Genomic DNA, 27174 nt, shown 5'->3' with positions numbered 1-27174 from the left:
AAAGCATGCATATAAACCCTCAAACAGGCTAATACATGCACATAAGCCCTTAAACAGGTCACTTACATGCAAATGCATGTAAGCCCGTTTGGGCTTACAAGCATGCATATTCCTTCAGAGTCCTTAAGGATCTAAGAACTGGTATAAGACAACAACAAATGCAGGGGGGTAATGCATCCCTCAGAGTCCTTCAAGATGTTGATATCTGTAACTCTGTAAGTACAACAACATGCTGAATGAATCTAATCAAAATTGGTTTCATACCCTTTCTTCCACCGGCATTACAATTATCCATGTCAGAATATTCATAGCAGCATCTGATATGAGCAAGCCCAAGCTAGTCCCAAAATCACTTGATTTGGTCTTCATCAGGAAAATATGTGAATGAGATTGACTAAGCTTCAACATATGGTCTACAATTTAAAACAAATTGTCAGAAATCTCCCTCTTATAACATGCTTCATGACCTCAAAATTTGCCAGTACAAGCATGTTGAAACCTGATTTGTAAGTAATATTTGGCCTAAACTATTCATCTACAAAAGACTCCATCTTGCCTCAGGCTGAAAGTTTGTTGATGCAAGCATATTATCACCTAATTCGATTTTTGAATAGAAATTTCACATCACCACTAGTTAAATTCCTCCTCGCAGTAATTTGCATCAGAACACCATCACCAAGCATACGCTGAACAACTCTACCTATATTCTTAGCATCATCTATTCCAAGATGGTGACTTCCCACCAGTGGCATTTGTAATTCCTTCATCATTGTTATCATTCCAGTTGCCTACCAAAAATAAAAATAAAAGGTATCCAATCAGTTTCAAGCACAAACATATTGAACTGAAGCATTTCAAATGTAAAGTCTCTAATAACCACAGTTAAAATCTGTTTTATGCAAAATATTGAAGATGACAACATGAATAAAGAGGGCTCTTCAAAGAGTAGGTGCTCACCCTTCTATTGTAAAAGTTGAGGTAGATATCCTTCAAGTTAATCCACTCCATAAAATAAAGGGGTAATTTTACTTTTGAAACTCTGCACTGCTCAGGAATCTTCGTCTTCAAATCCCAATTTCCACTGCAATAAGAGGAGGCAAATACCTCTATTATGATGCAAGCTGCAGAAGTTAACTTTGAAAATGGGTATGCCTGTGTAAACAAGAAAAAATATGTGACATCTATCAATAACGAGTGCACCATCCTTTCTTCCAAGGTAATTTACCAGCTAGATAACTTTCTAAAAGGAAAAAGGAGAACAAATAAAGACAAAAAGAGAATCATCATGCAGTCTGAACTTTTGTTCCAGTTGCAAAGCCTACACAGAAGTGAAAAATATAGCATACAGAAGAATAATAAAACATGTGAACAATTTCAGATTACACTATCGAATGTTAACAACCAAGCTATAATCCCAAAGCCCAGATGGATAAGGGTGAGCCCAGATTAGATAGCTTAATAGCCAGCATAATTTTTTTGCCACAGAAACTATGAAAATGATTCTATTCATAAAGCTCTTACTTTTAGGCAGTTAAAAGTCAAGCCGTGACTTGCTTTACATTGCCCTCATAAATCCCTTGATTGACTACAACTGAAGGAAGAGTTAGTCATTCAAGAAAAAACACGAGATAAAACAAATTATGAATGGTGAAGTCAGCAGCAGTCAGTCTAAATGATCCATTTAGGCAAAAAAAAAAAAAAAAAGAACTGGCTTCAACAGAGACATGTCGAAACCAGGCCTAGTGCTAAGAAGGAGTGGATCCAATCTCTATCAGTGGTTTTAACTATTTTTGCACTGTTCCATGCTTGTTTCATGATTTCATCGCACTTCTGCTGAAAAGGATTTAAGTCCGAAATGACTAGAAACTGGCAAGCACAAGCTAGTGGAAGACCACTTCAGTTGGCTGAGCCATTTAACTGAAGTAGTTTCAACAAAGATTGGTCAAATCTAGGCCCAGTTCTTGAAATTTGGTCAAATCTAGGCCCAGTTCTTGAAATTTGGTCGAATCTAGGCCCAGTTCTTGAAATTTGACCAGTTTCATCCTAGAATGGTTTTGGCCAGCTTAGGCAGTATCATGCCCATTCCTTCTCCTTTGGCTGAAAAGGACCGAAATGACTAGGAACTTGCCAGCATAGCCAGGAAGAAAGTTTGGCTTGTTCAGCCATTTAACTATATTGGTCAAAACTAGGCTCATTTCAGGCCATATCCAACTTGTACTTGACCAACACCTTTCCCAACTCAACAAGGTATTTTCGATTCTTCCCCCTTTCCCTTTCTACTTAAAGACCTAGCCTAATCAAATTAAGATATACGAATTGAAGGGTGATAAAAGACAACAAAGCAAGAATGCTAATAAAACCAACATGTATTATTTTTTTTCTCGATGAGCTTTTCTTCTCTCTTTTATTATTTCTTTATTTTCTTGTTCTCTTACAGTCTTTAGAGGATGGCATCATTGGCAGCCGTCATTTCCTCCAACAGTAGTACATGAGCTTTGAAGCTGCAGTTTGCAGCAGTAGTGACACCTTTTGCCAATCTATTCAAAATATGAAAAAAAATTGATGCAAGAGGAGAACGAAGAACAAGGAGGCTAATCGAAATCTCCTTTCTTTTAATTAGAGTTAACATGTTATGGTACATAAAACTTCATTGGATGAAGAAAGATAGAGTCAAAAGCACTAAGTATGACTTGTTCAGGTAGGGGGTGTAGTTTGACATTTTTGAACCAGTGAAGTGGTGCTTCCATTATGTATTTTCTAAGGAAGAAGGCCAGAATGGCATCCCATAGTTGGTACTTCTTCTGGACTTCTATTGAGATCCTGATATAATGAATATTGGCACCAGGTAGACAACTGATCCATAAGAATTGCTTGTGCAGTAAGTCTTTTGGTTGCTAGTCCTAAGCATAGAAAAATGAGAAGAGGGATAGAAGAGCACTGGAGGAACCAAAAGGATTTTGCTGGAAAAGATGAGATATTCCAACATCATCCTGATCCAACTGTGTGAGACATATATTTTGTTCTTCTGTCGCCTTTCACGATAAATTTAATGTTTGGATTAATCAGGATGATGATAGCATATCAGGTTAGAAGAGATAATGCTAAAACTATGCTGATCCAACTAAGTGTAATATACTGTGAGTTGATAAATGTTCAAAAAGATAGAACATACGGTTCATCATGCCAACACAGCATATGTTATGTACTCACATATGCAGTTTTGGGCTAAATTATGTAAACAATATAATTCAAAGTTACATGAACATGTTCGCTTTTCAGTTTTCATTCAAACTTAATAAAACAGGAGCAGAACACATTGCATAACTCTGGCACTACTAGTTATTTGCATTCCTCCGTTTATTGCTTCATATAGTGCACAGCAGTGTATGCTAGTTGATTTTCTTCACATCTATTCAATTGGTTGATTTTTTTCATCTGATTCTATTCTAGTTCATTGTATCAACTAGGTGCTTCCAGTTGATTTTATTAGTGCTTGATTCATGGTCTGTAGTTCTGTCCAAAAATAAGATGTTTCACGAAAATGTTTTGTGCCCCTAAAACCAGCATCCAACTAAAACAACCTTAATAACAATTTCCAATATCTTTTAAGGTGCATTTCAGATTCCGAGCTGGATTTGTCTTGAATCAGATTGTACCAAAACCCAATACCACCCCCCGCTGCTTACATGCTATTAGATCTTGTGTAATGCATTAGAAAATAAGATAAAGAAGATGATTTACAAATATTTCAGGTTGGCTTTGACATGAATTTGGTTTGTTTCACTTCACATAGTGACTATGACCAACAATATTTTAACTAGCTTCATAATTAAGTGGGCCCTTCTAATTTCTTTCTTAGTTGCTTTTTATTTTCTCCTGTTTCCTAAACTTTCTACTACTGTCTAGAAATTTTGTACTTGATTTACTAAAAATTCCAAAATGAATACACAGAAACTAGAACTTGAACATCAACCAACCAAAATTTTATGTTTTTAGTTGAAATTTTGAACCAAAACCGAAGCCGATACCAAAACTTCAAGCCACGATCTAATTGAATTCACTGCTTTTATTAATTGATTTCATTCAGGGTTTTTGAGGCATTAAAAGGAAAATGTAGGAGTCAAATGATAAATATCCATATAATAAGGTGTTAATGATAATGAAAGCAAAATTTAGTGTGTTTCTAATGAATTTCCTAAAAGATTATCCTTGTTTATCCTTAGACAATAATTTTACACTTGATCAATGAGTTGCAAAACTTATCTTTTCTTATCCTATTTATTAAGTGAGATACGCCAACATCTGTGGCATCCACTGTGTCAAGATGAACCTTTGGTTTAGAAGCATGTATAGCAGAAACAGGTACTAGATCACAAAGAAATAAAACAGAGAACAAACTATAAAATAAAAGGTTTTAACATCATATGCAATAAAAAAATGACTCAAGGCAAGAATGTGCCAAGTAATTTTATTAAATGCAGTAGGCAGTAGTCTTCAACAGCAATAACTAACCATGTAACAAATGCAGCTCGATTGAGTGGCCCTCCTTTCTCCTTCCACAAATTATGATTTGAGATCCATTCCTCGAACTCATGAAGTACGTCTTTGAAAGGGATGGCAGTATCATGCCATACACTACAAAATATTGATAAAAAAGAAAAAAAAATGAAGACTCTGTGTTCAGAGTTATTTTGAAAAAGGAAAATCATAAGAGTCAGCTTCCATCTACAATATAGAAATAGTAAGAGACTAACAATGAATTTCAAAGATAATTCATAACAGCAAACAAGATTTTAGGAGTGAGGTAATTAATTAGGATGAAAGGATAAAATGATAAGTGGAGGAAAATTAGAACAAAAAACAAGAGAAAAATCAAGATAATTTGCATCAAACGTTTTGCACATTAGATAATATAGTACATTCAAGTTCCAGTAGACGTACATACAAAATCATGTGTTCTGAAAAAACAAAAGTCATAAAGGTACAACATTGTTCTTTGATCAATGTTCTGTACTTCCACGCATTACATAAGATAATATGATAAAGTTCCACTTGACATACATCGGGCCTGCTTGAGATAAGCAAACCCTGTTCTAACCAGCAAAACAAGTCCTAGCCCTCTTAATGACTTACATACAAATAGAATTTGTTACAACTCAAACGTTTGGACATTACATAATGTAGTACGTTCAATTTCCACTGAACATGCATGCAGAACCATGTTTTCCGAACATACATGGAGGTACTACGCAAGGATTGACATGCCATAGACATGCACAGTGGGAAACACTGCACAGGCAGCACAGCTGACAATAAAGATTGAGAAAAAGGAGAGTGGAGGAAACTTATTAAACACCTTATCAGTTTCATGCCACCGATGCCGTCAAGATCTTCCGCCTCTTCACGTGCAAGGTGCTCCAGATCAGAGAAGTCGATCCTCTTTGCTCGATCAGAGAAGAAAACTACTAAACAGGTCATCTTAATTGGCAACCTGCTTCAAGGGGTTATAAACGGATCTGCCTAAAAGGAGCTCTTTTATGACGATTCACTCAATGCGGATCATGAGTAAATCATGAATTTCAAACGTATATTCTTCTCCGACAATAGAAGGACCATATCGCTACGTTGTCACGCGAGGACTCGAGGGACCTTCTATGGTTATAAACACCATTAGAAGGCATTTTGCAGCCTTCCACATTGGTTTATGTGAGTACAGTCGGCACCCCCCATGCCACGTGCTAACCTAGAGTTTGCACAATAAGTGCCAGTAGGCATAGCCCATGCTGATTAACATAGTCACCCATGGTACTACATTGTTCTACACAAAATTTTATGTTCCTCGACCGATGCATCATAAAATATCCATGTACATCTTCAAAAAGGCACCATCCACTGCATTCAAGAGTCAATTTTGTTTATCGAAGAGTATTGTGAGCTCCTCAAAGAGTCTTATCATTGTCCAAAGATGATAAAGAACCCAGGTCCAAGATTCTTGGTTCTCACCTTCCACCATACAAAATAAGATTAGAAAAGTTTGACTACCAGCATCAAAACTAGTCGTAATAAGTAAGCAATTTTGTAGCAGCCAAACAAGAAAGTATTGCCAATGCTGAGCAATGGACATAGGTGTGACCTGTTGACCTGAATGAACGTAAGCATGCACTGGAAGCCTAAAATACACCCTTAAAATGTCTACAGTCATCCCACAGCAATCTTGTTACTATTTTCGCATCCCTGTTTTTAAGCTCATGTAAATAACCGTGCAACCACTTATATGAATCCGCATAGTTCCCTAGAACTTTTCTATTTCCTTTTGCCTAGTGTTATACACCTTAAAATAAGATGGCGACACTTAGTATTTTTCTGCACGTCCACTTAAATCATATTCTGGGTGTATTTCCATTATTCTTCAATATCTACTCCTAAATATACCTCTGCTACTTGTTTGTTGTTGGATAAAGGCATTTATTGAAAATGTTTTCATGCTAGTCAACTTTGTAGCCTATATATTCCATAGCATTCTTTTGAATGGCAACAAGTAACAATCTTCTAAGGGTTACTTTAACGGGCATTATTCAAATCTACGCTAGACAACAGTCTTTTAGTGCTCTTTCGAACTTTGATGAGTCTCAGAGCAGCAGTCCTTTAAGAAAATTGTTAAGATGATAAATTGTGGCACATTAGTTTTAAGAGTTTCTAAATACTGTACATAGGTCTAACATAGTCCTCTGTAGCATCCGGCTCAGGTTCAATATCAGTAGCCATAGATATTTTACAGCCAACTGACATTCACCATCAATTCATATGAAGATATTTATGGTCGAATCACTTTCATTCTGCTCAAGTTCATCAGCTTCCGTAGAAAGATTTATCGGCATTTCACCTTCATCATCTAGTGATAGATCAAAAGAATCAAACATAGGGAAGTCATAGATTCTCGTCGAGTTCTTTATCGGCATCACGTGAATAAATAACATTTGCTTCGACGTCAAGAGAATGATGCAGAGCAGAGTCAAGTACAAGAATATCATGTAAATACTATCCATTTAGGTCAAAAGGGTTGTCAGCAGGATGGTTTGAATAAGACTTTTGAATGGCCCAAGTTAAGACAACCACCCTTAGAAGAATGTGAAAGAATATATTGCTCATGCATGCTATTTTGCCCCTCAATTGACCTAATGTAGAAAGACTTTTAAATGATGTAAATAATTGCATCATTTAAACATTAACTGCTGGTAATGTGTGATATGCATAGGAAGAGGCACCTAACACAATGACACTATAACAGCATTTTGGGAATAAAATAGTAAAAAAAGGCTTGATATGCAAAGGAAACTGAAGTGGACTTGGTGTCTCAAATAAAAAATGCACTAGATTTTTATTCCAAGTTACCCTTTTTTTTCTGTGGTACTACAGGAAACACACAATTTCCCTAAATGAATCATCATCACAAAGGTCAGAGTTGTTCATAATTTTCTAATTAAGAAAAAAAAAATGAGAGAAGGACTAGTCAGCAGCTTTGTCATCCAAAAAGAGGAAACTAACTGATAGGCTAAAAGTCATTGAATATGAAAGGAAAATAACTTTACATTCAAAAGCATCTAGCTGTGATCTGCAAGATGGAGTCATATGAAAATTACCATACTTCATATTTGAATATAAACAATAAAACAAGTATGCACCTATTGTGAGTCTATATTTTACAGGACACCATGGCACATTGCAAAATAAAAATGAATATATGTGAAGTCAGTACTATAAACTATAGAATAAATTATTAATTAAAGGAGTGAGAAAAGTGAACATGTGTGAGAAAATGTAAATGATCATGTTACTAGGTAACTACAATGAGCACTTACCGGTCAACTCCAAATTTTCCATATTTTCCTTCTATATATTCTCCAATTCTTTGTTCACTCATTATGCTCGGTCTCACAAACCTGTAAGGAAATTGCACAGAAGAGCAAAATACTAAATATGAGTGAGCAATTCTTTACATGAAAGATGTACAAAATATTATGTGAAACAGTAAACCACAAAAATGAGTCTTATGTCAGTTAAAGCAAGCCTTGGAAAGTACATACTAGAAGTTTATAAGAATTGTTACATTCTGATAATCAAAGTAGAAAGAGAGATATCTGAGCACATTTAACATGAAAATAATAGAAAACAATTTAAATAGAATATTATCTATCGATACAGGTTCTTGTATCCTACTTTTTCAATTGACATGCTTAAGTTCAATGAAATTGGAGCATGGATTCTAGTTCTACTCTTTCATTAGTTAATTTGATATATTAGCCTAAGAAAAGATCGACACATCTTCCATGGAATTATCTTGATTTAAGATGCACTAATCAACACTTAAATATCAGTGAATACTTCAAAAGAGAGCAAATTTTGGAAAATAAAAAATGTTTACCGGTACAAAACAACTCAAGCAAGTAGTTTTATTTCAGTTCTCAGAGAATTATAACATAGATGGAACAGCAAGGTTTTCCTAAACACAACTGAGATATCAAGGGCCTCAGTTTCAGATTTAATTGGTTTCAAATTTTCAATAGAAGACGTAGGGTAAGAATGATGGACATTAAATGTTGGATTATTTGAGGTCTAAAATCCTGCATATTTGCTTAAGAAGACATGTCCCTAATCTACAATGTTTAGCTCAAGGAAAGGACTGAGCAATTTCCACACCCCTTCGGACGGATATGAAAATAGAGCCTTAGAACCCAACTCAAAGAAACTAGGGAGAGATTGTATGTCTATATAGTTCAAGAAACCACCAATCATTGTGAATTTCTATTGCTTCTACATGAATATCTAAATCAATTTGGAAGAACTACTTAGAATGTGACAACTTTTGCACAAAGAAACAGACAGACAGGATAAGGATACAACACAATACGAAAATGGCAACAAAATCGTATATTGTGCAAGTTCCTAGTTAATAAGATGCAAGACAAGCAAGAGAATTCAACATATTAACCATAAGAATGGAAACTTCATGATTTCCTGACTTGGGTCCCCCTTCAAATCGATGAGTGTCCCAATAACTATAATAAGATTAAAATTCTCACATAAAATATTCTAGAGATAACTGAAATGGAAATAGTAGTCTCGTTCAATTTTGACTTATATTCGTACAACTCGCAACAGTATCCAGATTTCATTCTACACTTCTAGGTGATATCAGCAATATTTGTTTTAAAAACGTCTTTTAACTACCCATATGTATCCCTAAAGTATTAGATTTATTTGTATGTCCCATTTCAAATGTGCCTTAAGTGTCCGTTCTCCAAAGCTTTTGCTTCAGTTATTTGCAGTGCAGATGAGTTACCACTTACAAATTATGCATTGCATAATATGTTGAAAATCTAAGTCTTTGCAATTATTGCTATCAAGCTGGGAAAAATGACTTTTCAGACTCTTAATTTGGATGACATTAATAGATCCTATCCACCAAATTTGTGGCTAGTAAATTTGGCAGCCATATGGTGCCTCATGTAGACAAAATCTGATATTCAGTGTATCCTTACCTAATTAAACTTGGTATACCAATCTCTGAAGTCTTCAAAAAGTGCAAAATATAGTTTGCAGTGCCTAACTACTGACTCTGGTAGTTCTGGGCCAAAATTTTCTTCCACCAATAAAGCTTTTTTATATTTTAGTGCTCTAACCAATATATACTTTCATTCCATGTACTTTGAACCATTTTTCTGCCACCCTCTTTTATAATACTAGTACCAAACTGTAGATGACCTGTACAGTTCCATTTGCATGATCGAGAATAAATGATCAATCACACTTAAAAACCAAGCCTACTGATAACATCAAAACTAACTATGTCAATCAAGCCACCCTTATCTACAGTGCCAAGCTTGACTACTACAAGAATAAGTGCATGACAAGTTTCATGCTTTCACTCATATAAGAATCTCTAGCATGCCAATTACCCGTCAGAGTTCAGATGTTACTGAGATGCCACACTAAATAATTTAAGCGCTTGTTGATGAAAGCATGTTGATTCCATCAAAAGACAAGCCAAAATGGAAGTGGTTGCTGCAACTGAAGCTAATTAGGGTTGATACAATAGATCCAGAAATGACACTAAACTCTAAACAGAAATTTTACCTGTGGAAAGAATCAATGAACTCCATATTCTTGGCATCAATCATCAGAACAGGAAATTCAAGAATCTCAACTTTTCCTTCCAAATCAAGAACCAAAAGGTAATCAAGATTTTGAGGTCTCAGTTTATTGAGGGCAGAATTGTCAACTTTGAGGTCCACAGTGTGACTGAATTTCTCGAGGTGTGTAGCATCATCCATCTAAAAGAAAAGAAAAATCGATTATATTCCATGCAATTTATCATGATCTTTTTACCTTGTAAAATATATTCTATAGATTTCAGTGTCACCATCATTTATTATTGACAAAACCTAAAAAGTAGTACAACTAATGGCAAGGATAGTGATATTGAATAATAACACCAAATATTCTATCCATGTTTGTATGTCATTAACACCATTGCACTGTTAGCAAAATGCTTGAATGACTTATTAGTTTGTAACTGGATGGCTCTAATGCAGTTTCTACATTGTGGCACTTTTGAGCATTTGCTAGCACAAGAAACCACCTAAAACAGCGGAACTTCAGTTGCAACGTTCCTAGGAGAATAACTTTTAATTTGTCAAGGGTATGAGTGTCTAACAAAGGTTCAAAAGGGTATATATAACACATAAACTACCCCCCAGCCCTTATCGTCCTCATCCAAGCATTTTTCTTCCCTCACCTTAGTCATTGTTTGTCATTCTCATTCTCAAATGGTGACTCTTTCTCTAAGTGTTTATGAACCATGATGTTACCTTATTATAGTGGTATCCATGGATTCTAGATTTGACCGATCCAACTGGGATCTAACCCAGGGGACATCAATTATTGATGTCCCCACTCTCCCATCCATTTCTTTATCTCTCTCCTCGCTTCTTTCTCACCACTTCCAAGGTTTCACCATCGACAATTGAATAGATCTCCGACAACCTCAATTTCCGACGATCTCGAGTGAGTTTTTTTTCAATTTTTCTTTCTTCTCTCTCCCTCTCTCTTTCCTTCTCTATAGCAGTAGAAAGAGAGAGGGAGAGAGAGGAAAAAAAAAAAGGACCAGAAAAAGAGGGTAAAAAAGGGAGGGAAGAGAGAGAGAGAGATGCAGCATTAAAAAGGAGAGGGAATAAATGAGAGAAAGAGGGAAGTAAAGGGAGAGAGAAGAAATGGAGAAAAAAATTAAAAAAAGTTAGAATTATAATAGGCCTAATGTACCAAAAGATAGGCTCTAATACCAATGATAGGTTACGGAATGATTCTTTCAAGATTTGGATTTATTGCAGGAAGCAATCCGCGCAACCGAGAAAAAATATTTTCCTATAGTCAGAAAATTACGAAACCAAGTGAAATCGATCCGTAACTCCCAGATCTACGTTTTTCGTATTTATGCCCTTTGTAGATTCGAACTGCAATTGGGATGAAAACACGACATATTGCGAATGATAGTGGTGATGACGAGTGGAGTAGATGTTAGTATTACGGATAATTATGGAGATGAGAGTGGATGGTTGATATTATTTAAGTGATAAAGACGAAGGGGAAGAAGTGGTCGAGATCCCTATAAAAAGGACTTGATAGACAAGGAAGATTAGAAGTTAAGAGAGACCTTGCCAACAGTAAAGATGGTAGGTTAGTGAAGAGAGAGGAGGGAGATTAGGGTAGAGAGAAGATAGAGAGGCAAAAAAATCAATATTTCAATAGCATTATGATTTTGGCTGCCATCTACACCTTTATAGAGGCTAGTCAATAAGCCAAAATAACAATTATTAATCCTTATTCTAGTGGACTCCCGCCGATCGCGTTCGAACACACAAAAGGCGTTCTCTGTCGATACGAGCATGATGCAAGCGTTCGAACGCGCCCGACCGCGTTCAAACGCGCATTTCGCATTCTCTATTTTTGCGAAGCTGATACAAGCGTTCGCAAAGCTGTTCAAACACCCCCCCCCCCCCCCCCCCCCCCACATTCGCGTTCGAACACGACCTACAGAAATTTTATTTTAATAAAACAAATAACTAATGAAATAAGAAAAGACTCTAACTAAGTGTATCAAATTATTTTTTCTATGTTTTCGACAATAAAGAATTTGAGAGAAAAGGGATGAGGGGAGGAAGGGGGAAGAGAAGGAATAGAGAAGAAAAAAATTACGAAAAAAAATTGAAGGAGGGTTTTATTTTCTTAAATTTTAAATTATTTATATTTTATTTTGATTTTTGTTTATGTTTAATTACAGTGAAAATTGAACTGGCTCCAAAAAAAAGTCATATGGTACCAACATCGTATGACAATATTGCAACACTATTAAACAAAATAAGACATGGTAAATATAATTGGTGTGGAAAGAAAATAGGTACAAGTGTGAACCGTTTGAAAGAACATTTGGCTAGAAGACAAAGAAATATAGCACCTTACACTCAAGTGGTCTGAAGTTAGAAAACAGATATTGACTCATCTAATATACAAAAAGAAGGATAAACAATCTACCCAATAGAGAGACTCAATAGTTTGTGAAGAATTAAAACATAACTCTGTATACATTGATGATGATAGTATTATAGTAGTGAGTAGAATGGGAAAGATGATGAGGATAGATAGATGGCGAGTGCAATAAAAGATAGTAAAAATATGCATAGAGAAGAGAAAGAGATAAGAAGCAGTGATAATAACTTTTTGATATAAATCAGTTCACATACAGCAAGAAAAACAATATAAGGGCAGCAGTTCAACCCTTATGACTCCTGGTGTTATAGTAGAGTTTAAAAATATTTGACCAATGAATAAATATATTTGCAGAGAAAAAGGGTCATACATGCAAATAAACACATTGATATGGCTATCTCTAAATTTTTCTTCTACAACCATATTTTTTTTAATATAACTAATAGTGTTTATTATCACACTACAATGAATATTATACAATTAGTAAGGCTTAGTGTTCTGTTTCCTAGTTCAAATGATATTGCTATAAATATTTTGAGTCAGAGGTAGATGAGCACACTTACATTAAAACAATTAAATAGTATTGAAATGAATTTCGTTTGTACACTAATGTGTGATATGCGGACTACACAAAATAGAAGAAATATAATTAATTTCTTAGTGTACTTAGGCATAGAACAATTTCTAAAGTCTGTAAATGCTACTGCTCATTTCAAAAGTGTGGATTATATTTAAAGATTGAAGGATGAGATGGTAGAAGAAATAAGTGAAAAAGAATAGTCCAAATGGTTACTGATAATGGAACCAATTATAAGACTGTTACAAAATTACTTATAATGAAGAGACATTATTTATATTGAGCATCATGTGCTGCATATTATATTAATCTCATGTTAAAGGATATTGTCAAAAAGTCTAAAATTAATATGATCATATATGAAAGTCAGAGATTAATAAATTTTATATACAATCATGATTGGGTTTTTAATTTACTTAGGTAAATAACGATTAATAAGATCATCAAACCTAGCCTCACTAGATTTACCACTTATTTTTTAGCATTGGAAAGAATCATACGCTACAAGGATGATATTATATGAATGTTTACATCATAGGGATGGTCTACAAAAATTAAAAATATGAAACCTAAAATTAAAACTTTCGATAAAACTTTGAAAAACATGGCTCTTGGAAATATATTTTGGGATAGTATTACAATTGCTACAGTATTTGAGCATTTTGTCAAGATATTACAACTTACAGATAGTGATGACAAGTCTGAGATGAATTTCTTATATGAGATAATAGACATCAAAAAAATCAAGAAAAAAAAAGTACACAAAAGTTATGAAGTGGTGGAAGATAATTGATTCCAAATAGAATATACAACTACAATAAACTCCATCTTGTGGATATGCAAAATACAAGATTCCAATCTAATTTACAAATTAATTTTTATTTATGAATATTTAAAATTTTTGAATACTTACATATTTTAAAGTTTAAATTTCTACCAAATATTTTCTTAATCTAAAATTTTAATTCTCTACAAATGTCAAGAATTATGCTAAAGTTTTTTGAGAGTTAGGAAGGTAATCAACAGGCTAGAACTCAACACTCATAAATAAATCTTTTGCAATAGAAAAGTAAGTTATGATTCAATTAAAAGAATTTATTATTTGTTTCAAGTTTAAACTTTCAACATAATTAGTTTCTTATTAAATTTATGCAATGATATATTTCAAATGAAGATATATAGATTGAGAGATAAGCAATTCAATACTGCTAAAATTGCTGCAACTATATCTCATAATACTTCAACTGAATGGTAGCCTATTTATGGATGGTAGAAGACACTAAATTTAACACAAATAACAAAGAATATTTTAAATCAAATTCTGTTTTCATCACAATGTGAAAAAAATAGACTACTTTTTCCTTAATCCACACCAAAACACGCAATTGGTTGACAATTGAAAGATTAGAGAAGTTAGTTTTCTATTTTATAATATGAGATTAAAGAAGAGAATTTAAGGCAAAGGGCATAAAATGAACAGCTGATTAATTTAAATCATATTTTTTTATTAAGAAGATCATTGACTCCATGGATCAAAAAAGTAGAGAACAGATTATTAGATAAAAGAGATAACTCATGACTAAATGAGATATTAAGAGAAACCATAATAGGGGCAAAGGCTGGTACGAGTCATTCAGTAGTGAGAAATAGTACACCTACTAGTACCAATAATAACCCTGATGATCCTGATGATATACCTAGTGGTGAGATCATCATTTCTATATTTGCAGAGGAAAATCAGTGAGATATAAAGATTGAAGATAGAGAAAGTACGGATGTACATACAAATTAGCGATGTCGTTATGAGAATGTTGCTCCTATAATTACGGTACATCGAGTATTTATTGTTTGGAATCATCACAAGATTCATATGTTGGATATTATACACAGTATCCTTAGACAAAAGATCCATATGGTGATTAATATCTTTCTCAGACAATAAGATTCATATGATATGACTAGTATGATACAACCACTTTTTACAACTCAAGTCCTAGGCATTATTATTTACAAAATTATAGTAATTATGATGATGAAGACCACAAGAATTTACAAGAGTTGGCTCGATATTCATCAAAGTTTTGACTTTTAAGTAAATTAATATATTTTTAAATTTTTTAGGCTTCATATGTGAATAATTATTATTTTTTATTTTCTTGTCACTTTTTTTAAATTTTTTAAAAAAATTCTGCATTTTTAAATAATATTTAGAATTTCATATAATTAAAAAATATTCAAATCCGTACTTATCGTTTTTCCAGATGGCCGCTACTGATCCTAATCTCAATACTCGAAACATTGGTTATATTATTCTTTCATCCTAATCAAGTCATAGTCGTAAATTACTACATGAATGCAAATATTTTGCTTCCAAACAACTAAAAGATAGATCAAAGTTTGTTAAATTGATCAAAATTTTCAACTCCTTTATTTCTTTGTTTCTTTATTTATTTAACATCAGCTCATTTATTCATCAATCATCTTTCTCTCACGAGAACATATGTTAAAAATAAAAGATGAAATGTGGAAAAAAATTTAAACCGATCACTTTTACAGTGCCTTTGCTTCAAAAATAATCAGTGATATATCAATAAAGGAAATCTCAACACTTCAAAAGAATTGGATGTGCAAGAGGTATACGTTTTTTCCGAATCTTGCTATATTATATTGAAAGCTCCTTCTGATTCTTTAACAAACTTTATAGACAAGCAACATATAATTCTAGAACTTAACAATTTTTCAAACTTTCTCGATTGAAAGCACAAGGTAGTAATTTTAGTCTGAATGCATAAAAATTAAGTATTCAAGAGTATCAAGAAAAAAAAATCGTAGTAGACCCTTTTTACAGCTAAGATGGGAGTACCTTGATATAAAAATTATCCAAATTTTCGTAAGGCAGAAGTTAACAATCCTCTCACAACTCATCCCTCTTAAAAGACTATGGAACAATCAACTTTCAACAACACTACCCAAAATAAGATCATGTCTCTTCCTCATTTGCTAGAAACGGCTTCAGTGCTCTCCAGAAGGTAGAAAAGTTCTCCTCTATTCCATCACTTTTTCCAAATCATAACTAGAAATGGAATCACAACCTTGGCAACTCCAAACTTTGATATTCTTAGGCAAAGCTATTCTAGAGTTATTCAGATAGTAGACAATGTCAATCCTTCATGAGTATCACCACATCTCAAAGCACACACCCTTATCTCCACAAGAACTATGTTCTGATGTTGTACTATTGGATACCGCTTGTTCCAAAAACATTACCACCATGCAGCATCAAACATTTTAATATCTTCCTGATTTCATTAGTCAAAAATAAAACCTCAAAATTATGTAACCCTGGAATCTTGGTTTTACAAATGTCATCATCCCCATTTTAGAGTAGAACATATGAATATTGAGCTAGAGGAATGAAGACTCAGCCAGCAACTTAACGAATCACATCAGTTTAGTATTCTCATTCCAGAAATTATCATCAATAGATTTTGTCACTCCAAATCCACCTTCTTGTCCCAGTCCCATCCAAAGCTATCACTAGGATTAACGAACACAAAATGCAACCTTGGACTACCCTTTGAATTGTTGAGAACGAAAAATCATGTCATCAGTCAAGAAACTATTATTTTGTCTTCTTGTGAACCATGCTAAAGTTGAAGAAGTAGGGTTGATCAATATCTAGTGCAGTCTACAACATTCCATTGTATAAAAATGAAAAATTGCAGTTGATCCTTCACCTCCATTATACATTTTGGCAATGCGGGGGAGGGGGGGCGGCAATAGGTTTTACGGCATTTGGTGGATAGGGAGCGTCATGGCGGGCGCCATGAACCCAAAACGGCATCATGCAATTTTTCTAACTTGGGTCTCGTTTGGTTCATGTATAAGTCTTAAACACGAATAAAGCATTAGAAAGAGTTGATAATCGGAACAAATTCCATATTTTCAATTATAATTTATAGCCCTTTGTAGTGGTCCTTGATTGGAGTATCAAATGAATATTACCTAAACAAAACATAAAGGCAGAAGCTTATACATGCTATAATACACAACAATCCGCTGTGGCAGTCATCATAACCCGCCAAAACCCTTGTATATAATCAGCTCAAAGTATTAACCATTGTCGAAAAACTCTTGTATCTCTGCAAGCCAGCAGCCAATGGAAATTAGAAGGCAAAAACAAATGTTGTCACAAAATATATGGCCTTTTCCGTTTTAAGGAAAATTTTTGGATACCAAAATCGAATTGACCTGAAGAAAAGATTACACACATAGGAAACGGTAGTAGCAATACAAGTAAGCACGAGAAGGTAAGCTTACCATTGTGCACTTCCCCTGCGTGTGGTACAAACACATGGGCTTCCATCTATTAGGCTTTGGAGCTTCCATTTCTATCGAAGAAGGAGAACTTTGGGACGAGAAGGAGGCGGAGATGGAGGGCCTTCGATTGGAGAAGCGGCAAATTGGAAGAGAAGATATTGGAATTAATGCGTGGATGAGGGAAGAGGAGGAAGACAAGTGAGAGAAAAGAGTAAGAGAACAAACCCTAACGAGCGCCATTTCAAGGGTTTTGAAGAGGAAGAGAGGATTTATCAGATAAAAAAAATGAGAGGAAGAATCGGAAGACGATAGCGAGAGTGCCCTTGTGAGGTCGTGGACAATGACTCTTCTCACAAGTCAGGCTTTTCTTTCTTCTTCATTTTCTCTCTTTCCAAATTGACCATTTTGCCACTTTAGTGCTTTTAAGCTTTCGTTCACTTCCCAAATATAAATACCTAAACTTTTGGGCATTTGGTGTTTCGGCAAGTTCGACGATTTTAGGTCGTCACTGCCCTTTTATCAAAAACTTTGCATCGTCGGTCTCATGTTGTGGATAGATACTTTCCTTTAGAGCCCTCATGGCTCGAACCATCGACAGCCATAAAGTTCTTTGATCGTCGATAATCAACCTAACCTCCTCTTTTCTCAATCAAGTGGCTGCAGTAGTGTGAAATCATTGAGTGTTGTCCAAGGACAGCAATGGTGCTCGTCAATTCTGCCCTTCCGCTCTCGAGGGGAACCTCATAGAAGACGAGTCAAGATCAAGTTCAATCAAGCTCACTTTCCTTTTAATTTAGGTTTTGGGTTAGGTTGAGTTACGAAAGACCTAACCCAAAGCAATAATTTGGCTGCGCTCTGCCCGCAACCAAGCCTAAGTCTTGGGCTTCAATTTTGGCCCATATTTTTTCAAAATTCAAAAACTTTGGTTATTGTTAAATTAAAATAAGAGTTTATTTATAGATGAAAATAAAGATTTGCACTCATATCTAGATTGTTGACTAAAAGAGGGGAGTTCCTGATGTATTTATCCTCTCATAGTTCATATTATAATTTTATTATATTGTCTTCACACTTTGTGTATCATTAGCAAATGTAATCGAGCTGGGCTTGATCGAGCTTAACTCTGATCAAGCTGATGTGAACCGAGTTATCTCTGGTCACATTATGGGGACATTGGGCTCAATGAATTGAGTATATTTATTATATCCACTTCTATAGTTTAGTGAGAGTCCTAGTATGTTATAAATTGTTAATTAACTAATTCTATCTCTGCACAATTTTGAAAAAATATTCACACAATATCCAAGTACTACAAAACTACTTGGATAAGATCGACAACATCCTAGTCTAAAACTTTCATGTTTGGAGTCTCCTTAGATTCAAACTCGGAGAAATAAAGAAATAATCTGAGAATGATAAAAAAGACTAGTTTAGCTAACTTTGTTAGTTTATTTTATGACTCTTATGTTCTATTATTTATAAATAAAGCCTTATGACTTGTATATTAGATAGACATTAATGAAGGATTAATTGGTTTTTGCCCTTGTCTATCTCCCTTCTTATCTAAGCCACCGACCTCAATATCCCTTCCTAAGCTTTCACCAACCAACGTCATGTTTCCTATCAGAATAGTCTCGTCTAGCTTCTAATCTCTCTCATATACCGATTTCCCTAGTCCCGTAGGGCCAGTTTACTTATCTCCCGTCTTCTCCTCTACAATATTAACCTACCAAATCACCATCACCATTATCTACCATTTACCCCATCTCCAACAATATCTACTAGTTGAACCACACCCGCCACCAACACCACTGTAGACTTACCATCCAGATTAGACTCCAATATCATCCGAATCTAAATAGGGTCTAAATATCAAAGTTAGAGATCAAGAAGTTTGGTAACTTTTTGTTGTCAGGAGTATTTGGTGAATATTCTCCCTTGACTGTGCAGAACTACGCTTGATTCGGATCGACTCTAAGTCAATTCATATCAATTGGCATCAAAGCCACATTTCCTTAGACCACATGACCACAGGTGGCCCAAGCCACACCGAAACCCCTCTAACAACAATGGAAAACATGATGTAATAGTTGTTAATCATATCACAAAGAAATGCGAAAAAAGCTAGAATTGATCGCGGCTCGACTAGCCAACTAAGCTACACCTCCACCAATAGCTCCTCCAACGACGATTCAACCACCACCTAGCTTTGTTCCACTAGTTCCCCTACCACCCTAGCAAGGGCCATTGCTGCCCAACCCCCTAAGGCATAGGGCAACCAACATAATTCTACCCGAATCAGTTTTTGATGAACATTAGTATCAAGTGAATTCGGATTACTAGTAGCTAGTCTTACGAACTTATGCCATTGGTTGGACTTATCATCACAATAGTAGCATAGGCTTTTTGCTCTTTGTTCCTCGATTTGGGTTGTTGTAAGGCGTTGTATAGGAGGTCGTGACTATCCTTGAAAGGTCATGGGCACCTTTGGACCAAATCTAGTTATGAGTGGCTGAGCCAGCCTGAGAGTGTCCATCTGGAGAGCAGAGTCCGACTGCTTTCAAACTCTATTGCCTCTCAAAATCCTCTTAATATGTATAGAAAAAAGTATTTTAGTGAGATTTGCAATAATCATCTCAAAGTCCTTATACTCGAATAATCTAAATTGTTAGCAAAGATCCTTTGCGAACTTATGCTACATCCAAAATGAACAATTCCTTTAAACTAATTGGAATCTTCATTTCACGACATACTCTAGATAAAGTGCAACTAGCAACACTATGATCATCTAGCATGGTTTGGTATGATAACAATTGTCCGATAGATCCAATCTAGCGGGTCTCCACCGGTAAATTTTGAAAAAAAATCCAACCACATGATGTGATCGTGGATCGTTACTCCGTGTGTGTCTCCACATCCAAAATCATCTTGACCACAATAGGGCTCCTTTTGCTTCGCTTTAGTATGGTTGTCATAGATATGCTTTCCCAGCCAATGAGTCATGTGCAGAATGGCATAAGTTCGCAGGTGCACAATATCCACTTGCGAGACCACCGGTTGCATTCGAAGTGGTGTGGGTGTCAACGACGCTTGTGGAGGCTATTCCATGGATGGAAGGATCATATCTTCATGTCAGGACAACGAAGGAGGTGGGGACATAGGGCTATGTACTAATTGACCATGGTAGCTATAAATTGACAATTATATGGTAGGTCCAGATTCACCTCCATTCTTCATCTCAAGGAGCGCACAGGTGTTTTCCATAGCAGTCATCTTCAACTCGGTGATGGTAGAGCATATCATAGATATAAGTTAAGAGAGATTCAGGGTTGAGGTGGTTAGTATCTCCTTGCAGAAGACCTCAATCTCGAGTCGTGTTAGTAGATCAAGCAGCATGATAAGCGTTGAAGAACTTGGATCCAAGATGTCTCTCCTTGTTGGCATCAAAAGGATGGTGGGAATGCCAATAAATTCTGGCCCTAATTTGATGCAATAGATATATCACATCTAGGCTAGGGCTTAACCAAATGGAGTTCGTGGCTCGATTCCGAACTAGGAGCACTAGGGCTTGCACACATCTAGGACTAAGAGGAGTGCATCTAAAGGTGGGAGATGATAATAATTGATGTAACTCGGGCTAAGATTGACTTGAGCTAGGTTTGGATCAAGGCCAAAAGGGGAAAGTGGCTTGGGTTTGGCTTAGGGGCACATGTAGGGCTAAAACCTTTAAAAGGGTGTGTCTCACCTTATAGGTGGTGAGTTTGTGAGACATATGTAGTCAATGAGTGATGAGACAACCCCAAGTAGAGTTAGAATAGAGCTCAGCTCAAGGATAGAAAGGTTTAGGGCTAGGACACCTAGCTTGCTCTTGGTTGGCCTAAGAATATGCCTAGGCTAGCCATTGGGTAGGGTCTAGAGTTTATATGATTTGTGGATGAAATAAGGATCGGCAAAGGAACCCTAGCATGTTGGGAAGTCCATATATGTAAGGGTGGCTAAGAGCCCTATGGTTCATAGATAATGGATAGAGTTGGAGCATTCGCTAGAGGGTGGCAGCGCACATAAGCCTTGGGCATAGGGGTCTAGGGTGGCGATTAGGGTTTTGGTGAGAGTATTGTATCTATGAAGATGAATGGGATATGGTTGAAGTTGATAAGGGTGGTGATGGTCAAAAGAATGAGAGCTTATGGTTGATGGTGGTAGTGCTCGACTAGATGGGAGTGATGGCTAAGAGGAGGCTAGGACGATGGTGTTCTTAAGTTGGTGGTGGGATGCACATAGACCAGATTTGGGTTAATGGTGGAGAGAGAGAGAGAGAGAGAGAGAGAGAGAGAGAGAGAGAGAGGTCCTCTAGAAAGGAGTGGCTGCGACAAGTAGACATGATCATTAGGCGGGTCAGATCGAGTTCGGGCCGGGCTTTTTGGGTCAACTAGGCTTAAATATTTATTCATGACCCGACCCACCAATCACTCGGGCCAGGCCGAGTTAAAATATTCTAGCTTGTTACCACTCACTAGCCTATTAAATATTGGGCTTGGGTTGGGTATAATGGGTCTAACATAATATGTTAAATATAAAATATATTATATTTTATTGGGTCGAGTTTAATAGGCTTATATGAAGACATTTTAGTTATCTCTCGTGAGAACATACTTATACATTGATATATAGTTTACTAAATATTCAATGTGGGACTAAAAAAAGTATAGGAGTATGCATACATTTTAGGTCGGGCCATATATGAGAGTAATAGATTGAGCTTTTGGGCCGGGCCAAGCAGGCAAAGGCTTAGCCCATGCCGCCCATTATCATCTCAGGCTCGGATCGAGCTGGGCTTAGCCCGATTAAAATCGAGTGGGTTCAAGCTGGGTTTGTGAAGGTTTAATGATCATGTCTAGTGGCAAGAAAGAAGGTGTCTTGTGTCTAGTTTAGGGTAGGGTTAGGTTGAGAGAGTGGAGAAAGGAGAAGAGAGAGGGAAAACTAGACTAGAATAAATTCCAACATGATCTTGGACTAGACTGCACTCCACAATATATAGAGAGGGCTCGTCTCGACTCCACTTGACTAACTAACTTGGTTAGGATCTAATCAAACTAATTAAGAACTAAATTTGAACTAAACCTTACATAAACCTTATTTATGCAATAAGTAAATAATAATTATGAAAATCACTATTTCAATACTAGACTCAATTGACTCAAGCAACCCAATGTCTCAGACTAGCTCAGACTCAGCATGGATAGTACAATATTGCATACCTATAATAAAACATTATGTGCAAATATGCGTTACATACCAATAATAAATAAATGTACTTTAATTTAAAATATAGTCAAATCAAATATATTTTAGTCAATTTTTTAGCTTCTTATTTGTATTTTATCATAACTTTATGTCTCATGAAAGGTAACCATTACACCAAATATATTTTAGAGTATAAATAAATATTAGAATATCATACTTTAGCTAAGAAGTACAATTTTAGGAATAAAAATCTAGAATAGCTATTCTAGATATTCCTTTAATGTCAAAGTGAATGAGGCCTTAAATACAGTAATAGTTAAGTAGAAATATCATTCAATATATAATATCTAATAATTTAAGTTTCACTTTGATTCTTATATTTTTAAAGAGTATTTTATATAAATCTAGTCTAAAATTATAGGATATCTCTTACTATCTTACAATGATGCATACCAGGTGCTTGGGAGCATCTGGCTAAGGCTAGGGTATCCCAGAATAGTGAGTCTATGATTCCTAAGTGATTAAAGGGATATGGGACAATCCTAGAAAGGATTTAGGTAAGGCATGACTAAGCACAATAATTTTTAGGGCTCAAACACAAATGAAGTATGACACTCATCTAGACTAGCTGACTACCTTTAAATTGGCCAATTTGGGCTTTTGGGTGCCATTAGCTCTTGGGAGCAAATCTATCTTTGATTGGGCATAGTGGATAGATCTGGGCCTTTGTAATGGTTGGTCATGGAAAGAGCTTGAGTATTTGGCTCAAAGAAAGGTCGAATATAAGGAAGCTCTAAAATAGACTATTAGACTTTGGTCTAACAGAATCAGCTAGGGCTTTGGGCCAGCTCAGCCTAATGGGAGGGTGTCCCAGGCCGAGATTTGACTCGAGGATAGGCTTGACCCGTAGTGAGGTTTGGACTAAGGTTTAGGTGGATTTTGGGTTAAGGAAAGAGGTGGACTCTAAGGAAGCCTTAGGTGGTCCATGGGCACCTCTGCGGGTTAGGCTTGAGCTGATTAGGGTTTGGGCATGCTCTTTGCATGTTGGGGCATACCAGAGGCTAGGAGGTGCTAACCTAAAAGATGGCAACCCTAGCTAGGGTTTTGATAGGGGTCTAGCAAAAGAGAAGGTAGCCAGATAGTGAAACTAGTTAATGACTTGAAGGACTTGGGGTTGGTGAGGAGATCTTGACTGAGACAAAGCTTGGCCGTGGATGGTAATGGAGATGGTGGATATGGGGTGGGGTGGAGGTGATGTAAGAAGGGTTAAGCTGAAGGTGGAGGTCATGTGAATCTTACGAACTAGATCTGAAATGATCCATTCATAAAAAAATTATAAAAATTTAGATGGAAGTAGCCTCGTGAGTTAGAGTTCTAATGGCTTTCGTTTCACCTAAATCGGAGATCGTGATGAAAGAAGGGTTAAGCTAAGGATGGAGGTTATGTGAATTACGAACCAGATCTGCAACGATTCGTTTGAAAAAAAATTATGAAAATTTAGGTGGAGGTAGCCTCATGAGTTAGGGTTCTAATGGCTTTAGTTTCACCTAAAATTGAAGATTAGGATGAAAAGTTAAAAATAATATAGTGGGGATAGATCAGAGATAGCAAAACGATAAATATTCGACGTTGTGGCGGTCGTCAGAGGGTGACAGACGACCAACGATGGTGGTGAACAACCGTATTGTAAGGTGGCTACTGGAGGTATGAGGTGGCTAGGGTTTGGATGCTTGAAAGGGATCTATAGTTATGATCTACTCGTATGAAGATAAAGACAATTTAACGACTAAGGTAAAAAGATAAAGATGAAATAGTAACTGGCTACTCAGACTTCTCCCAATGATAATTATGAACACATGTCCACCCCTATTTATAGGAGAAAAATCCCTAGCGGATCGGATTCACATGCGAATTATTCAATTTATTTGAAATTTAGAACAATAAGATAAAGCTAAGTAACTAACTTGACTCGACTTGACTTAATTCATGTGGTTGGATCATAACAATTCACCATGCTTCTAACATCTTATCCTCAAGGTGACTAGTCTCTCACGTCCTTGTACTCATACAACTTGTCATGCCAATCAGTGGATTTGGGTTCGTCTTTCTCGAGTCTACATAGGAACATGACGTGGGTTGGTTGGTGTTTGCATTTATGACCGGGGGTAAATTGGTCATCACAGTAAAAATACAAGCCTTTTCTTCCATGCTCTTCCAAGTCGTTGGGTACAAAGTGACGTGTGATCATCTATCGATTAGACTGAGTCGGGCCAGACGCCGTCTCCAGTAGGCCGTGGGCTTGGGCCACCTTTCTTCTCTCCTCTTTGCGAATCTGGTTCAGCTAATCCTACTTGGACTCCATTAGAACAACTAAATAGAAGGCCTCATTAGAAGTAGTGGGCTTCAAAGTCTTGACCTCAGCCTGAATGTCAGGCCTAAGCCCACTAATGAAGGTATTCTTCAAGCCGAGTCAGACCAGTTAGTGACTCGGTTGCGTATCCGCTCAAACTCCTCCCGGTAAGCTCGAACTGTTGTTGACTGAGTCAGCTTAGTCAACATAGCCTAAAAGTCCTCATACACCGAACCGAGCACAAATCGCATCCGCAAAGTCCTGCCAAGACTCAAATGGTCAAATCCGCTCAGCCGACTGGTACCACCTAATCACTATGCCCTCCAAGTGGAATGAGGCTAGTTGGACCTTCTGGTGGTCTGGCGTGCCATGGTACATGAAAAACTGCTCTGCTAGATAAGTCCAGTCTAGTGGGTCTCCTCTAGAAAATTTTGAAAAATCAAGCTTGACAGTTCAAGTTTGGATCCCAAAATGTGGGCTGTTATCATGGGCGAAGTGACCTCGGGTCGAGGCTGGTCTTGTGGGTCATAGGCCCACGGGTTTGACTCATGTCGCCATCGGGCTACACACGGGTTTGGCTCAGTCTGATGACGCGGGCCCATCGGTTCATTCCACCATTTTTCCTCGGGCTCGTATTCATGCTTGGGGCTTGTTCGTGGGTTCCAAACTGGTTCACACGAGGTGGTTGAACTGTTTCACAAAAATTTAGCCTGCCTAAAAAATTGTGCACTTTATCTCCTTCATTCCAATGACCTAACCCTAACCCTAAGGCTGAATTTGGAATTTGGCCTAGGGGAGCCACCAAAAGGTGCATGGGGGCGGCGGTGGATGGGTTCGGTCGGGGGTCACCGACAGTCAACCCATGGCTGGTCCTCATAGCGGTGGAACGGCGGTGAGCGGTGGTGGAAGGCCAAACTCGAGCTCTGGCTCAAGCTAGTGCAATGGCGGTCCTGGTGCGTGCCGGCTGGTCCACCGACCCTCGGCAGCTGCAAAAGGGACCAGTGGTCCCACTGTAGAGGAGCAATGGTGGCGGGAAACCACGGCGGAGCCACCCCGACATAGGGGTAGCTTCCCGTAGTTGTGGCTGTTGGGTTGAGCCACTCAACAATCGCCGACGGCTATGGCGGCAACCATTGGCCAGCAATCGGCCTAAGAAAGCCAACCATGGCCGCCGGTAGGAGTGGGAGCGTTGGACCCGCGGCCACTAGTCGCGGGTTTGCTATAGCACAAACCGTCGCGACTAGCAGTCTTCCAACCGGTGCCAGCGTGAAAGGTGGCCTAGGCTCAGGTGCGGAAATCTGTGGAAGAGACCGATCGTGGCAGTAGGGGCCATGAGCATATGGATGGCCGCCGTTGGGAAAATAAATTCAAAGTACCTGTGGCCACATCATTGGATGCCAAAGCGTCGTGCTCCGTTATTGCGAAGATCCGACCACCTCTAGACTTTTGCCCAGGCTAGGAGAAAACTGCCCCTCCAACTCCTCTGCCTCAACCAGTTGTAGTAGAAACCCCAATAGGTGCAAGATGCTGCAGCAGCAGAAGTCAGGGCGGTGGTGGCATGCGGACAGTCACGACGAATATTACCAGGCTGCCCACACTCATAGCACAAACGTGGGTTAGGGCAATCTCGAAGATGATGACCATATTTGCCACATCCGAAGCAAGGACGACCTTGACTTGGCGGTCCCCTAGGAAATCCACTTCCTCTACCATCTAAGGATGGCCTAGTCACACTGACTTGAGACACTGCTTGGCTAAGTCCTCCAAATCCCCGTGAATCAGATCTATTAGCAAATGAACCCACATTAGAACTTCCTCAATAAGGATGGTAGGAGGGCGATGCTGCGACTGTGAAGATGGCAAGCTCTAGCTAGCAGGAGGAGTTCTAGAACTCCCGCCTCACCCAGAATGTGTCTTAGATCGCCGAGCCTCCATGGCCCTCTTCTCCTAAATCACTCCCTCAAGTGTCATAGCCCTCTCCACTATATCAACATAAGAAATAAGGTCTGCTGCCTCCAAGCTCTGACGTATAGCATAATTCAGTTCATGTTTGAAACGTTGAGCTCTGGTTGCTTCATTTGGAACTTGATGGGGTACAAAATAGGCTAATGCATTAAACTTGACCTCATACTCTGCCACT

The 27174-nt window shown here is 37.3% G+C and overlaps 1 protein-coding gene across 3 annotated transcripts; it reads right to left on the bottom strand.

Annotated features, from left to right (window-relative positions):
- Window positions 1–233: 233 nt before the first annotated feature.
- LOC140764200 (uncharacterized exonuclease domain-containing protein At3g15140) lies at window positions 234–17793 on the bottom strand. 3 transcript variants are annotated; one of them, XM_073102631.1, is made up of 7 exons: window positions 17666–17779; window positions 17441–17561; window positions 10135–10331; window positions 7860–7940; window positions 4513–4635; window positions 958–1081; window positions 234–788 (listed from the first exon to the last, which is right to left on the bottom strand). In XM_073102631.1, exons 2-7 carry the CDS (start codon window positions 17507–17509, stop codon window positions 591–593), a joined length of 792 nt encoding a protein of 263 aa, XP_072958732.1. In that variant the 5' UTR covers window positions 17510–17561; window positions 17666–17779; the 3' UTR covers window positions 234–590. The 3 variants fall into 3 exon arrangements, 2 of the variants coding, with proteins under 2 accessions (XP_072958732.1, XP_072958731.1); XM_073102630.1 differs by having other exon boundaries at window positions 17441–17792; XR_012104997.1 differs by having other exon boundaries at window positions 764–788; window positions 958–1152; window positions 17441–17793.
- Window positions 17794–27174: the final 9381 nt, after the last annotated feature.

The sequence above is a fragment of the Typha angustifolia genome, chromosome 8, assembly GCF_048772165.1.
Source record: "Typha angustifolia cultivar Huaian chromosome 8, ASM4877216v1, whole genome shotgun sequence".
Taxonomy (NCBI): domain Eukaryota; kingdom Viridiplantae; phylum Streptophyta; class Magnoliopsida; order Poales; family Typhaceae; genus Typha; species Typha angustifolia.
This window is presented reverse-complemented; position numbering and strand designations above follow the sequence as displayed.

Excerpts from the sequence above, each read along its gene's own strand:
- LOC140764200 (XM_073102630.1), bottom strand. The coding sequence starts at position 17,680 with ATGGCGCTCGTTAGGGTTTGTTCTCTTACTCTTTTCTCTCACTTGTCT. Across the intron at positions 10,332-17,440 it reads CGCAGGGGAAGTGCACAATG|ATGGATGATGCTACACACCT; the intron begins GTAAGCTTACCT and ends CTTTTCTTTTAG. Across the intron at positions 1,082-4,512 it reads CGAGCTGCATTTGTTACATG|TGGAAATTGGGATTTGAAGA; the intron begins GTTAGTTATTGC and ends CTCTTATTGCAG.